The sequence below is a fragment of the Anopheles arabiensis genome, chromosome 3 (genome assembly GCF_016920715.1).
Source record: "Anopheles arabiensis isolate DONGOLA chromosome 3, AaraD3, whole genome shotgun sequence".
Lineage (NCBI taxonomy): Eukaryota > Metazoa > Arthropoda > Insecta > Diptera > Culicidae > Anopheles > Anopheles arabiensis.
This window is the reverse complement of record NC_053518.1, coordinates 48774860-48790037: the sequence shown is the minus strand read 5'-3', so window position 1 is coordinate 48790037 and position 15178 is coordinate 48774860. Positions and strand designations below refer to the sequence as shown.

Genomic DNA, 15178 nt, shown 5'->3' with positions numbered 1-15178 from the left:
TGAAAACAACAAACCTGACCTTGAGCGAGAGATTTTTGACAGCTGTCGACGCCGGCGCACTGCTTTCTGTTTACAAAATATTCTCTCTCTTCGATGGAAGCGATGGAAAATTTGTGCTGAGGCTTAGAGCCACCACCAGCAGGAGCAGCAGCAGGAGCAGAAACAGTACTTGAGGACCACAATAACTGGCAGGACACACGGGGCAAATCACTGCGTCGTCAAAAGTCGAAGAAGCAAAACGCAGATACACTCGCATCAAAGCAGCCCACCAACCAGGAAGCTTCCTCGTACTCCGTACTGGAAGTTCAGCGCAGATCAGGGAAGTCGTCCTTCTGGGTTGTCGTTCCGTAAAAAAAAAAAGAAATGAGCAGTGATGAAGAAATTGGTGAACTGAAAGTTGTATACGACTTTATTGCTCAGGCTAAATTCAAAAAAGCTTTTGCTAGTGCGACGAAAGTGCTCGACCAGCGGTCACCCCCTTCACCGGATGCCGAGGAGGAAGATCCGCTACGGGAGCTGTTTCTGTTCGTCGTAACCAAGTATGCGGACCAGCTGGAGCAGGAGGGCAAAATCGAACAAGTGTTTGAAATCATCGAGCAGGGTTTGGAATACTTTCCGGAACACCCGGAGCTACTGAACGAGACGGGCGTGCGGCTGCAAAGGTAGGCGCTCAGATTCCCACATACACACACATACACACACACAGCAGGTTAGCCTTTAGGTACACGCGTGCAAATACGCACAACGCGAGCTAGCCATATGAAGGACATAAACCACTACCTGACCCGCCACCTGCGGGCGAAGGTAAGAGCGAGAAGCACAATCAAAGAGATTGCCCAACAATTGTACGCAATCGATAGAGGATTGAAATTAGGTTTCCTTTGGGACGTTGGATGTCTTTCGATGGACGAGGTAAGCAGATTGCTCGATTCGCTAAAGGCGGCAAAACTGCTACAGGACACATTGGTCGTTGTGCAGATTGGGCACGAGTCGGCGGATGATTTTGGCGTGTGCCACATGAACCGATTTGTGGGTCAACAGTTGTGGCGCCCTACCGTTGTCGATGTATCCGCTGGACAGGCCGCCCCCCAGTTAGCTGACGAGCGTGTGGTTGCTGTTTGTAATGGTTACACTAGTTTGTTGGAATCTAGGCTCGAGATTATACGCAGCCAGCACACGGCACGGCGAACTAATACACCAATCGTTGTGTGGCCGATTGGCCCCAGTGCTTGTCGTACAAGCGCGTACGGATTGTTCATTGGCTATCCGGTAGTGTACTGGTATGATACGGAACGCACACAGGACAACTGTTTAGCACACGTACCGTTGACCGTATTTCAAGCTAGTTCAAACGAGCAAACGAACACATTGTTCAACCCGTTCGTGTCATTCAGTGTTCCTAACGTGCTATTAAACGAACAGGCAGTAAACGAGGCAATCACCGTATGGACAGAATCTATGGCCAGGGCTGGCTTAAAGTGCGTTACTTTCTGTAAGGTTTTCAGTAATGTGATTATGTAACAAATTATCTCATTAGGGGTGAGTTTGTGCACCACGAACAGCGTTAGGGGTAGTGAGGAGATTCCACTAAGTACAATACTATATATGCGTAAACCATATGGTTTGGTCAGTTCATCATTTAACTCTGTTTGCTAAGCTTTACTATGGTTTTGTTACATTTTACCGGACTCTAGTTGTATTACCACCGTCTAGTTGTAATGTTTGCAAGAGGGGAGAGGAGAGCTAATGAAATAAATTGCGAATACATTTACAAACGATCCGATTAACTAAGACTACAGTGGCAAAGAAATAGGAAAGAAATAAGGACACAACTAAATGATGCTCTAAGATCACTTAAAATTCTAAATTCGCATATATCCCCTTTCCTAAAAGCATCGACGCGCTCGATTGAAGCTTATCTTTTACCATTTGCTTCTACTCTTTCAGATATGGCCGCTCGTTGGAGGCTTCCATCTGCTTCGAACGTGTGCTGCTGCAGGATTCTCGCTACCTGAAAGCCTACCAAAATCTGCAGAACACCAAGTGCGAGCTTGTCGAAAGATGGCATTTCCGCATGCTAAACGACGTTGTGCGCAATGCAGCATTTCGGGCCGCGATCGAGCGCCAGATCGCCGGAGGATACAACGAAGTGCTCGACATTGGCACCGGTACCGGTTTGCTGTCGATGTACGCTTTGCAATGCGAGGGCATACGCAAGGCGGCAGCTTGTGATGGATCCGAAATCATGGTGCAAATCGCACGGGATGTGTTTGGCGCTAACGGGTTGAGCGATCGGATATGTTTGTTTCAGAGCTTTTCGCAGGATTTAAAAATCGGCGAACGTTTCTCGCTTATCATTACGGAAACGCTTGATTCCGGTGCGTTTGGCGAGGGAATACTGGAAACGTTAATCCACGCCAAAAAGCATCTACTGCTGCCGGAAGGCAAAATCATTCCGGCGAAGGTAACGCTGCATGCCTCCGGCTATCAATCGCGCGCCTTAACCGCAAGCAATATTTTAATCAACGAAGCATTCATAGACGATTTCGCATTGCCTAGCAACTGTTTGCTTTCTAAAGAAGGTACGAAGTGCTACGATGCAGAGGATGTAGGCCGCATCCAGGCGAACGATGATTTTGAGTTCGTGACCGATACCGTCGTATCGTTGGAGGTTGATTTCAACGATCTCGACTCGTTGATGCGCTATCATGATGGTACGGAGGCGGGCGAGGTAGAGCTGACCTGTCTGGATGATGGTCTCCTGCTGGACGGTTTTGTCGTATGGTTCGACCTACAGCTCGACGAAACGCAAGCCATTAGTACGGACCCTACCACCAGCACGTGCTGGAACCAGGCCATCTTTCGACTGAACCAGCGCCTGCCGGTTGCGAAGGATCAACGGTTGAAGCTATCGATGTCTTGCAAGGACGGTGCACTCTCTATTGCCCACAACTTGAACTCAGTCGACAATCAAATAAGTGTGGACGAACATGTACTCGAGTTTCTAAATGACAACGAGTACTACAGCAGCCTAATCGAGGCTACCGAAGGGCTGGACGACATGGAAAAAGTACTCGACCTGTCGCTTTTCCCCTACGCAGGGCTGAAACTGCTCAAAGAGGGCAAAGCGCGGATGTTGTTCTGCCTCGATCAGACCGAGGATTTGATTGAGTTTATTGCAAATCAAAACGATATTCCCATGGGTAGTATTATGTTGGTGAACTCACTCCAAGAGATATTTCTGCTAAACGACTATACGCTGGATTTAATTATTCTGCAACCGGTTGATGTGTTCGGTCAGATCAACAGTGAGCACTTTTGCCTTTATCAATCGTTGCTGGCCAAGTTAAAACCCATCGGAACAGTGATACCGTCATCGCTCGAGCTGCACGGTAGCTTGATCGAGTCGGACTGGATCGTGAAGTGTAGTCGGGTAGAAAACCCGGAACTGGAACAATTTCAAATCGACAAGTATCTAGCTTCACTGGAAACCGAGAATCATCTAGATCTGGGCCCGTTTTCCTACCGCAATCTTTCCAACAATGTCAAGCTTGCAGATATACCGTTCGATGGAAAGCTACACGAAACTGCGCTCGAATTGGCCCTTTGCGAACCAACCGTACCAAAACGGGTACACGCCATACTGTATCACTATAAAATTGGATTCACTCCAGAGCGTCCAATGCTAGGAACGGATCGGGTTCAGTCTTTTGCTAAGCGATCTGCATTCATCATTCCAAAGTCTACATTCCATGGAGCGTCGTGTGACGAGCCAGGCGCATCTGAAGAAGCGCATCAGATCGAGCAGCTCCACATTACCGTACTACAGAACCATGGAGTTATTAAATGTGATATTGCTTCCGTTCGAGAGTAATACAATCGATGGTCAAGCAAACCGATATGCAATATACCAAGCACAATGCTTAATAATTCGTAGCCACGTGAACAACCAATAACCTCTAATAAGACCCACCACTATAACAAAACCACAACTAAACCCATGATGGTACCGCCACAGTAGCCACAGAATTACACTGCTAAGATTGATTTTATCCTAGTAACATAGCATTAGCGACGCAGTATTAGCGACCATGAGTAGCATCAACACCTTTTGCATTCCCGATCAAGCAAATGCATTGTAATCATTCAATGCTAAATTCTAATAACTTAGTGAGAGCAATCAATGTAGTGAGTTGTAGTTGAAGGTAGTTGAATAGAAGAGCAAAACATAATGAAAATTTCATCGCATCACACCCACCCTATGGGAGGATTAGAAGTAGCGAGGATTTTTAGATGATAGCATGCAGTAGCACTACGGTACGGTTAAAAAACAACGGGAAAACGCAAAAGCAATACATACACTCAAGTAGACCAATATTACCATTTTATCAGCACAGTGAAGGATATTGAAAACGAATTGTGATTGGATGTTTGCAAATCCACATATCAGCATTACCTTTAATGCGATACTGTGTCCCAATGTGCAATTGCTGTATCTCCAATTAAATGTACTTCTTTCATCAGCAAAATAAAACAGGACCATTCCAATGAATTAAATGTAAGTATCTACTCACCTCACTTTTTAGAGAGGGTTTTTAGCGCCAGTTCTATATGACCTTTTTTGTATTCTCAACACTTCGCCAAGCTTGCCGACCACTGGACTAGACACCCATCTTTTACAGGTAAAAACAAAATGGTGTTGTGGATTTAACTAGTGAATGATACTTGCGTTTAATAGATCTGTGCTGTTTTCTAGTACCGAAATCTGGTGTTTTCGATTAGCTGCAAGATATTATACACATACCCAAATGAAAAGATGGGAATGAAAATTTCGTTACCGTTCGCTATTTTGAATACATCCGACCGTGTACTGTCACTTTTGACATTCGATCTGGTGACCAGCAAAATGCCACTGACGCACCTCGGATCTAACAACCTCGATGAAATCACCTTTCCTGTATACATGGTACTTCGCGCTTTCGAGTGAAAGATATTTTTTAGCAGCGCGTTTTTGTATTTTTCTTCATCCGACGCAACCAGCCAGGTGCATTCCGAAAACAATAGCACCGAACTTCGCGTAGTAACAATTCAATCCACTCGCAGTTATCTCGTAAGCACGCGACATCATTAGCACTGGCGAATGCAGTTAGCACGAGAGACGGCTTGGGAAGCGAGGATTTCATGCGTGTGGCTGCTCTGCTGAGACGGAAAAACGCAAGCTCGATATGCCTTGCTAGGCTTTAACTATGAATGGTAAGTATGTTTAGCAGGATTTAGCAGGCACGGTCGGAAAGATACATTGTAAAAGAATCCCTGGAAGCAACAATTTAGGGAATATGGTGCAATGCAAATTGCGAGAGCCCCTCGTTTTTTTTTTTTCTATACAGCAGAACGGAAGGAAGAAAGAAGGCAGGAACCGTATGACAAGCAAAGTGTAGAAGTGCGTTTCTGTGTGTTTGTGAATCATATGCAAGATTGTATGTGTTACATTCGTCGTTTCCTTTGGAAGCCTCTTCGTAAAGGGTATCCTTAAAATGTTTTTTGTTCTACTTCCTGCAGAGAGTGAAGTGTTTAAATGGCTAGGAAAATATCCCGAAAGCGACAACATTTTAGTATTGATAGTGCTTCTATTTTTATACGTGGGCAAGGATCGAATACCAAACATCAGAATTGATTACGGAGCAAATCTGTAGCCAAATATCTTGCGATGCTTTTACATATTATGAACGTTTGATTCCATTCGCATACAGATCAGAAAACAAAGGTATAGTTTTTCGTGGCAAAATCTTAGGAAATAGAAACCAAATTTTGTTTTCAAACATTCGATGCTTGTTGAAAGGAGTAGTGTAATTATCGTGACATGTTACAATGTGTGTATTGGTGTGTGTGTGTGTGTGTTGAATGTTGGGCACGCATTGTGTTTTCGTCCCATTCGGGAATGCGTATAATGTTGTTGTCTAAATATTGCTCAGTTTTTTTCAAATTTATATTACTCGTCAGTGTAAAATCAGCAAAGATCATAAAAACAGGTAATTTGCCAGCTCTGCTAGAATAGAATTTGCCTTTCCGAATGTATTCAATCAACACTCGCATACACAGGCACGCACGGGAACACACACACCATCAAGGGAACGAATATGCGGCATCCCCGGTTGCATATATGAAATAAAAGTTCCTAACATGCGATTCTGAATATGTGTTGTTTTTTGCAGTTTTCAATCGAGTGCTGCCTAGTATGAATCCTCAAGAGTTCGGTACTATGGTTTGGATGGGACAGCTTGCATCACCGCTTGATGAGAACTTAACCAACTACTACGGACCACCGGTAACGAGCGTCATGGAAGACATCACACAGCAGACCCATGCAATGGTAGGCAAAAGCAATTTCTTCACAACATCCCCGGCGATTGATGTAGATTTAATGTTCAGAGTGTGCTTGGTATAGTATCGCTTGCTGCTGAGGCAGATCATCAATTGTACAACGTTTGTACAACAACTACAGGCGTATCGCATCTTGTGATACCATTCGGTGTTGTTTTCAGCGTAACCCAGATATAAACAAAACAACCAAACCACGCAAACTGGTGAACTCATAATCATCCATCCCAAGTCCAGCTATTGCTTCAGTTGCAGTATTTTTAGTTTGTCACCTTATCTAATTTGCATTTCTTTTTCTTCTATTTTCCCCTTTTATGCTTGTTTGATTTTGTCTTACGATTATGTTACACAAACGGATCTGATGCACACATCACCTGCGCCATCCTTCATCATTATAACATGCCACCGTTGAAACCGAACTGTCTCGCAAACAAACATAATTGGTAAACAAACAAAACATTCGCATTTATCCATCCACCTACGGTCGTATATTCGAATGGGGTGTATTTTACTATGCATCGGTACTGGATGATTGTTAAACCCCAATGAATCTATACTAAAACGTGAATGCTGTCCTAATAACTACTGAATCAAAACTTGCTGGTTTTTTACATTTTACATCAATCCAACCAATATACGTGTGCATTTTGATGTTGATGTTTGTTAACCGTTTATGATTGTTACTTAATCTATGTGCATGTGTGTGTATATGCACGTGTCGCATTTGTGGGGGTGTTTGCTGGCACCGAACGATTTGTATTGATGTGTTACGAACGTTATCATAATTGAAATTGGCACTTCTGGATATGCTTGTAAGCAGGACATGAATCCGGCTGCCATCAGCTCACTAATCAGTGAATATAGCGGACATATGTCGGCCATTCCAACAACTTCCGGTTTGGCCGCCGTGCCAAATGCTGCCGAGGCACTGGCGCTAACTAATCCGGAATTGTTCAATATTCAGCAGCAGCAGCAGCAGCAGCAGCACCAGCAACAGCAACAGCAGCAGGCGCAACAGCAACAGTTACTGCAACAGCAGCTTGCTTTAAGTGGATATGGATTTTTAGATCAAACCAGTGCATTATCAGCCGCAAACAGTGTTTCGCCGGACGGCACATCATCGGCCACAGGCATTGGACCACCGGCTCTAGCCGGTGTTGGTATGCGTCTGATGGATGGAAGTGGGAAATTTGCAATCGATGGTAGAGAACTGGCGGCAGCGGCGGCAGCGGCAGCAGCGGCTGTGGCAACAGCGTCTCCTTCGGACGAGGATGGGAACAACGAAGGATTAGAGGGTCCCGGGGATGATGACGATCATCCTTCGCTTCAAAGCTATGGACAGTATCAGCAGCTAATGAACAATGGGACGGGTAGCGATTTCCTTTCCGTTGCGCGTCAGGACATCATGCTTCCCTACAAGCTGTTAAACGATACGCATATGCTGCAATCCCACTTTCTCGACTATGACGGTATGGCCGATGCGTCTAACAGCAACAGTAGTAATAGCAACAGTCGGTGCAGTCCTGGCGCGACGGCAACCATGGACGTAGATCAACACAGTGTTGCCTCGAATCCATCTCAGTCGCGATTCCATCAGCAACGACAAGAAGCAGCTAACAGTGGTGGTGCGGCTTATCCAGTGGGAATGTATGGTGGTACGATGCCGGTTGAACGGTACCCGAGCAAGAAAATTAGACCAGTGAAGAGGCCTGGCCTTGTACTAAAAACTCCAATAGCTTACAAAGGTGACATAGATCCGTCGGTGATTCCTATACAACGCGATGGCATGGGTAGGTTATTTTAAGTTTTTATTTTATTTTGAATTACTTATAATTTGCCTCCTACTGTGATTCTATTCGCTATTGTTTGGTTAGATTCGGTTTGGCAGTAGTGATGTTATGATTTAAAACGTTCGAACATTATATCATACATCTCCATATACATCATTTTATGTACATTATCTCGCATAGAAGTTTGCAAAAGCGAATTAAAAGGTTATTTAACGAGATACTGTTTCTTAATTCTGCTCAGTGCCATTTTACGATAGGCAGAATATTTCACACAAAGAGCCCAAAAGAGTTTTTTTTTCTAATATTCCTCAGTTAATTTATTTCAATCAACCCCACAACAAACTGAAGCGAACATAAGTAACGTTTGTCGATAATGTATCCTTCGTATTCTACCTTCATGTTCGTAAAATCTTCCTCATGGTCGTGTTAAACCTGGCGTCATATCATGTTTTAAAGTTTGATGCATTTTTCTCTCCCGTAGCAATCTGTGAAAAATGCGGAGCCATTGGAGTAAAGCATTCATTTTATACAAAGCAAAGACGTTTCTGTAGTTTGGCATGTGCTCGCTCGTTCGAATCACTTCGCGTGTTCAGTGCACCGTTCCGATCAGGATCCGGAATCAAAGCATCCGGAACGGTAAACGACGACAGCAAACATATCGCCACGTCTTCTTCGTCGACCGAGACATCCAACATTGGTCTATTATCCAGTCCGCCTGACCAACTGATAGACGAATCGCATTCATCAACGGAAGAGTTGGACACCAAACGTGTGCCGTTACAGCAACTGCACCAGCAACAAGAACAAGTACAAACAATCGGTTATCGATTCAAGATGTCTGGAACATCTCTTACCCAACCGAATACTAACAGTGGCGGAGGTATCAATAGCAATATTAGTAGTCACGATGACAGCAGTATCACAAACAATATTATGCTTGGAGGCAAGATGGTCGGAGGGACAGGCATTCTGCAGGAGATACTGCCACAGGAGGAGATTCCCCAGTTGCCCAAAGGGACCCGTTTACCTTCGCCATGCCCCCAAGACGATCGTATCAATAGCATACGTAGGAAACCGAACGAGTTTCATAACTCTTATGATTGGACGCAAGCGTTAGCAGATCCAAAGTTCTATGCCGCACCAGTCACCTGTTTCAAGCACGCTCCCGGTTATGAAATGTGGCCAAACGTCGTGATCGGGATGAAGGTGGAGGTAGAAAACACAGACTGTGATGTTCAACAGGCCCTGATCGGGGGAATGCCGCACAGTTTCTGGGTTGCGACCGTGCTACGCATTTGTGGTTATAAGGCCCTGCTTCGCTACGAAGGGTTTGATGCGGACTCGTCGAAAGATTTCTGGGTTAATCTATGTTCAGCAGAAGTTCATCCGGTGGGCTGGTGTGCGACACGCGGGAAGCCTCTGATACCACCAAAGAGCATTGAAAAACCGTCCCCCGATTGGAAAGAGTTTCTCGTGTCGCGGCTTTCAAATGCGCGTACTCTTCCCTCGACTTTCTACAATAAAATCAGCGACAGTTTTAAATCTCGATTTCGCGTTGGTTTGAACTTGGAGGTGGTGGATAAAAATCGTATCTCGCAAGTGAAACTGGCAACCATCAGCAAGATAATCGGAAAGCGATTGTACGTTCGGTACTACGATAGCTCACCGGATGACTACGGTTTTTGGTGTCATGAAGACTCCCCACTGATACATCCAGTCGGTTGGGCAACAACAGTGGGACACAACCTAGCAGCACCCGAGGAATACATGGACAGGATGAACGGTACGACATTGTCTTTGCTTAAATTATCAGCACAAAGCTGCTTAATATTCATTACCGTTTTTTTTTCGTTTTTTTTCTTTTATGAAACAGCGGCTAGTGATCAAATCTTGGAACCGCACGAAGATGATGCTACAATGGACCTATTCAAGACCAACTTCCAGTTCGAAGAGTACTGTTTCGATGGCAAACAAACAGGTTTCGAGGAAAACATGAAGCTGGAAGCGGTAGATCCGTTAAATCTTTCCTCGATCTGTGTAGCCACAGTAATGACGGTGTTGAAGTTCGGCTACATTATGGTTCGTATCGATTCGTACGATCCAGACGTGAATGGGGCCGATTGGTTTTGTTATCACGAAAAATCACCCTGCATTTTCCCGGTTGGGTTCTGTGCGAAGAACAAGATTACTCTAACACCACCAAAAGGGTACGATCTTAACACGTTTACCTGGGAGCAGTATCTACTGGATACCAATAGCAAACCGGCCACGGAGGACATCTTTCATCGAGATCAAATTCGGCAACGGTTTAAGGTAAGGATATTGTTGCTGCAATAGGAAAATGACTGCAGCTTTTGAACCTATCAAATCGTTAATTTATTTCGGTTCGCTAGGAGGGAATGAAATTGGAGTCGGCCGATCTAATGGACCCTAGACTGATATGTGTAGCAACGATTGCACGCGTGGTTGGACGTTTGTTAAAGGTGCATTTTGATGGATGGGAAGAAGAGTACGATCAGTGGTTGGATAGTGAAAGCCCCGACATCTATCCAATTGGTTGGTGTGTACTTGTGGGACACAAGTTAGAAGGGCCCCGTATTTTGCCGAAAGTCGTACCGACACAAAAAATTTCTCCCAAAACGACGAAAAAGGGCAAACGAAAGAAGAAGCTAAAGGTGGAGCCATCACATGATGACGGTAAGTGTTGATGCATATCTTTTGATCCATCATCCATTGGCTTAGTTTTCATGATGCATGAATGTAAATATTAATTTGATAGAGTTCAAGGTTCTTGCGCTTGAAAAAACATGTTATAGGTACGCGTTTAAAGCATGAATATTATATGTCCAATGTTGGCATGTTCTTTTCGTAACATCATTAGCACACCTGAAAGATACATATAACCAAACATACACCATTAATTCCTTTCACTTCTTCATTTCGCTGGTCTCAACCATTTATCTCGTCAAGAAATAAGAGGTTGTACATATTATATTGATAACTTTACAGCTCAACCTGCTCCGACAACACGTACGGCAAGAATCAAAAAGGAACAAGAGCACTTTGAGCAACAGAAATTACTGGCAGCAAATCCGGCCCAATTTGACTACAGTTCTCTTGGGCAAATGGCCACGTCCGATTTGGGCGGTCAGCTATCTCAACAGTATTCGAGTGACAACAGTGCTTCACTGCTAATGGGGAGTCAACTGCAAATGCAACAGAACCAACAACCATCCGAGCTAGCAGCAATGGGATTGAGTGGAGACGTCACCGGCACATCGCCCGCATTGCACACATTCATAAAGAACGAACCAAATCACAACACAACAGCTTCCCTGCTCAGTGGAACGAGCTTGCTGGGGCCAATCTTCGATCATTCGTCTAGTGGGACCGCTGGAACGGCTACCACCGCCACAACGGGCAACATGATCGACCAAGACGATATCGATATGCGCACAGAGGACGAGGATGGTGAGTCCAGTTCCGCCACCGGACTTCCATCCACTGCACCATCTTCCGAGATAGCGGACAACGAGACAGACAAGACTATACCACGATTAATTCAGCATGATTCAGCCAACAGTGGAGCATCGCCGGATTCAATCGGTGGCGGTGTCGCAGGCGGATCGTGCAACTCGAACGGAAGTAATTCTGGCGCTATTGTGGCAGGTTCATCGAACTCGTCTTCCTCCTTCGGTATGGCAGTTACGAACAGCGGACAAATTATGCCAGAAAGCTGGGAAGTGAAAGACGTTGCCACCTTTCTTACTATAAATGACTGTGCCGTTCATGCCGAGCAGTTTGTGCAGAAGGATATTGACGGTAAGCGTTTGCTCGAGCTCAGCAAGGACGATATCATTACACTGCTAAATCTGAAAGTAGGTCCAGCGCTTAAAATTTTCGATCTCATTCAGCAACTGAAGTGTAAAATCGATCCGACCAAGTTACGCCACCTTTCGAAATCAACGGGAAAAAAGTTTCTGTAGTAACAATCATCGCAACACAAGCTTTGTCACCTTGGATAACAAATCACGCATGCTACGATGAGGGGTTGACGGTACTGCGCATTTTTGGTTTGTTATCATTTTTGTTTGGTTTTAATTAATTTGTTTGATGCCCATAAACCATGTCTCGGGGGATTTTTTTATATCCATGTGCGAGGGGGAGGGGCATAGATTTTTCTTCAACTGCAACTTAATCGAGTGCAATCATAAATTTCCGTTTCCGGTAATTAATTTTTAACTCTTTTCATCGTTCGATCTTACATTTGTAGTTGAACACAGATGCAACTTATCATTTATACAATTATCAGGTTTTTAATGTAGAATTCCTCATTTAGCTGAATTTTTTTTTGCGAAATTCTTTTTATGAATTAAATGTGAGTGTATTGCCCAAATGAAATAGGGGGAACACTGATCTAATTTTAGCATTTTGTTTCTTTAAAGCTATTTTGAATACGGTGTAATTTCACTGTGGCTATTGGAAATTTTGGAATTGTTGGAAGCTAGCATTTTTTTTATACCAATACCACTATTGGTAGCGAAGGTAGTATAAACTAATTGCATTGAACACTAATATAAATTTTGTCAACCAGGATCAATGTCGATGAACCTTATTATTCGTCGATTATTGAAAATTGAATCGCCCGCGTAAACCTGTTACGGTGAAGGTGCACAATGTTATTAATTTGTAGGTCGCAGCTTAAAAATTTCAATATTCGAGGCATTAGTTTCACAAATGCGTGTTAAATCAAAATTCTTTTCAGTGAAACACAGGAAATTTGGGGAAACAGGAGGAGCCGTTTTACACATTTGATTAATCTAGCAAGAAAATAATAGAAATACAATTAACCAACATGCTGTGGACATAAACCACATATGTTAACACAACAGGAACTCACGAATCAGGGAATGTTATCCAGCAATCAAACATGGAAGTATGGTGGCCTCTACTAATAAGCCGTGATTAAAGGACTATCAACAGTCAAACCAATAAGTCCAACAAACACCATGCCTATAACGATTTGTATGTATGAATTTTACTGCACTATGAAACCAAATACAACACTGTTCCCGTGTTACGCATCCTTTCCAATCGGCGCTATGCAGTTTTCCAAATTTCACCGTTATTGGAGCAAATTGAACTGATTAGTCACATGAATTATCAAAATGCATTACGAACAGTCTGTTAGCTGAAATTAAAAAAAAAAATCACGAAAGGAATAAGTTGAATTTCTGTACGAGAGTCACATTAAATAATAATTTAATATCAATTTCATTGCAAACAAACAATTCGTTTTTGTTGAAATATCTACCACTCTCGAGGTATTTAGGATGAACAAACGGAATTCGACAAACGCATATGAAAGAGTTACGCAGTTCTTTTTGGATCGCTTTAACTGCGCAACTGCGTTCGGTTTGAGCATTTTCGATAGAATTTAACAAGGCAAATGATATCGCAATTCTTCTAAACACACAAGCATAACTTTTTGGGCTTGTAGATGTTGCTAGATAATTTATCCTTGCTTGCCATAAGAATATTCGGTCAGATGAGGCAATTTTTCGTACAAAGCCTTCGAAGTGTGGAAATTGTAAAATTTTGATCGGTTGCGATATTGATAATATAACGGGTTGTTTCTCCGTTATACTATAATGGCGTATTTTAATGCTAGTACAATTGAAGGCAAGGAATATATGTTTCCTTAGCACAAATTCGGTTTTAGTCTCTGTTCCGGTATGTAGAGTGTACAGAAGCTCCTGGTCGGTGACACCAAACAATTTTCAAGATTAAAGCACACATTTAACGCAATGAATATAATGAATAACTCAAATCAAAGCACTTTAAACTGCAATAACTTCACGTTCAGTTTGCATAAGTAATAATCTGCGTAGTAAGAAAGGAAGAAAATGGTTTTAATGGTTAACGGATGAACGGTAGAAGAGATTAAAGTTTAGTTTGAGTTCATTGTAGCGCAGAAAGTTTTCTTTATTCGAATCATAGTGTAAAGACTTATTCATTTTACAACGGTTGTCTCGCTTAAATTGTCGCCGGACTGAGTTGTCTGAAGTAGATATTATATTAGGTATATTATTGATTCCCAATGCGGCAGTGGTAGAAATTGAAACAACAAACACAATGTACTAACACTGAGTGAATGGAAATCATAGTTAAGCGTTGATAGACAACAAAACAACAATTGTACAGTCATTTTTAGGATATAAGACAATAGAATGATCAGTAAAGCATGTGTATAAGGTTAGATTATGTACAACACGTTAAGATGAGAAAACTCCTAAAATGTATCGAAATGTGCGGTAATTGAGGGGTTCTGTGCGAATGAAAACGCATGGTTGAATAAATATTTTATTAAAAAAATATATCTATACACAGACAAAACGGCGTGTTTGTATATGGTGATATTAAAAAAAAAAAATTCACATTCGAATATTAATTCGGAAAACATATATAATATTTATCTAATATCACATTTAAAAAATAAAACATTGTTTTGTCGCCATTCGAAAGGCCAGTCTATACACCTTCTATATGCACCACATTTTTCCTGAAATTCAACTTATTGCTCACACTTTACATTCAACTGCGTGTTAGGGGATATGTTTGGATAAAGTCAAATATGTGTGCCAACAATGCGTTGCAGGCAACGATCCATAGTAGCGACTAACCCTGCACTTGACGAAAGACCATTGCTAGGTTCTGGATTTAACGAAACTAGCGCCGCAAATCATATTTTTTGCTCCTTGTCCGGTATGCATTAGGTTTCGTATTCGTAGTTTCGGTTTACTTAAAGCTATTATCTGTTGATTTTATTAAAAAGTGTCTGTTACAAATGAGCATTACATTCCACCTTAATTGCGAAGCGTTTTTATTCAGCAGATGTAACGCTTCTAATGCAAAGGGTTAATCAACAATTCGAAACTACAAGTTACAACTTCAGTGATTGAAGTCTTATAAGACCCTAAGTAACGTGAAATGGACGATAAATGCTGGGA

At 42.8% G+C, this 15178-nt stretch overlaps 3 protein-coding genes across 7 annotated transcripts; all 3 read left to right on the top strand.

Annotated features, from left to right (window-relative positions):
• Positions 1-80: 80 nt before the first annotated feature.
• LOC120901871 lies at positions 81-1778 on the top strand. The gene has a single exon (XM_040310208.1). The coding sequence runs from the start codon at positions 364-366 to the stop codon at positions 664-666; it is 303 nt and encodes a 100-aa protein (XP_040166142.1). The 5' UTR covers positions 81-363; the 3' UTR covers positions 667-1778.
• On the top strand, positions 904-3874 carry LOC120901034 (protein arginine N-methyltransferase 9-like). The gene is made up of 2 exons (XM_040308737.1): positions 904-1091; positions 1948-3874. The coding sequence occupies exons 1-2, from the start codon at positions 904-906 to the stop codon at positions 3872-3874; spliced, it is 2115 nt and encodes a 704-aa protein (XP_040164671.1).
• A 5-nt stretch (positions 3875-3879) lies between these two features.
• On the top strand, positions 3880-14545 carry LOC120901865 (polycomb protein Sfmbt). Of its 5 annotated transcripts, none has more exons than XM_040310202.1 (9): positions 3880-4558; positions 4646-4682; positions 4739-5253; positions 6213-6370; positions 7199-8168; positions 8650-9951; positions 10042-10481; positions 10562-10865; positions 11139-14545. In XM_040310202.1, exons 3-9 carry the CDS (start codon positions 5247-5249, stop codon positions 12152-12154), a joined length of 4197 nt encoding a protein of 1398 aa, XP_040166136.1. In that variant the 5' UTR covers positions 3880-4558; positions 4646-4682; positions 4739-5246; the 3' UTR covers positions 12155-14545. The 5 variants fall into 5 exon arrangements, with proteins under 5 accessions (XP_040166136.1, XP_040166137.1, XP_040166138.1 ...); XM_040310203.1 differs by having other exon boundaries at positions 4646-5044; positions 5104-5253; XM_040310204.1 differs by having other exon boundaries at positions 4646-5253; positions 11178-14545.
• The last annotated feature ends 633 nt before the right edge of the window (positions 14546-15178 follow it).

Coding starts and splice junctions, on each gene's coding strand:
- LOC120901871 (XM_040310208.1), top strand. CDS start 364: ATGAGCAGTGATGAAGAAATTGGTGAACTGAAAGTTGTATACGACTTT.
- LOC120901034 (XM_040308737.1), top strand. CDS start 904: ATGGACGAGGTAAGCAGATTGCTCGATTCGCTAAAGGCGGCAAAACTG. Junction 1,092..1,947: donor GCTGGACAGGCCGCCCCCCA/GTTAGCTGACGA, acceptor CTACTCTTTCAG/ATATGGCCGCTCGTTGGAGG.
- LOC120901865 (XM_040310202.1), top strand. Junction 9,952..10,041: donor ATACATGGACAGGATGAACG/GTACGACATTGT, acceptor TTTATGAAACAG/CGGCTAGTGATCAAATCTTG. Junction 10,866..11,138: donor GGAGCCATCACATGATGACG/GTAAGTGTTGAT, acceptor TATCTCGTCAAG/AAATAAGAGGTTGTACATAT.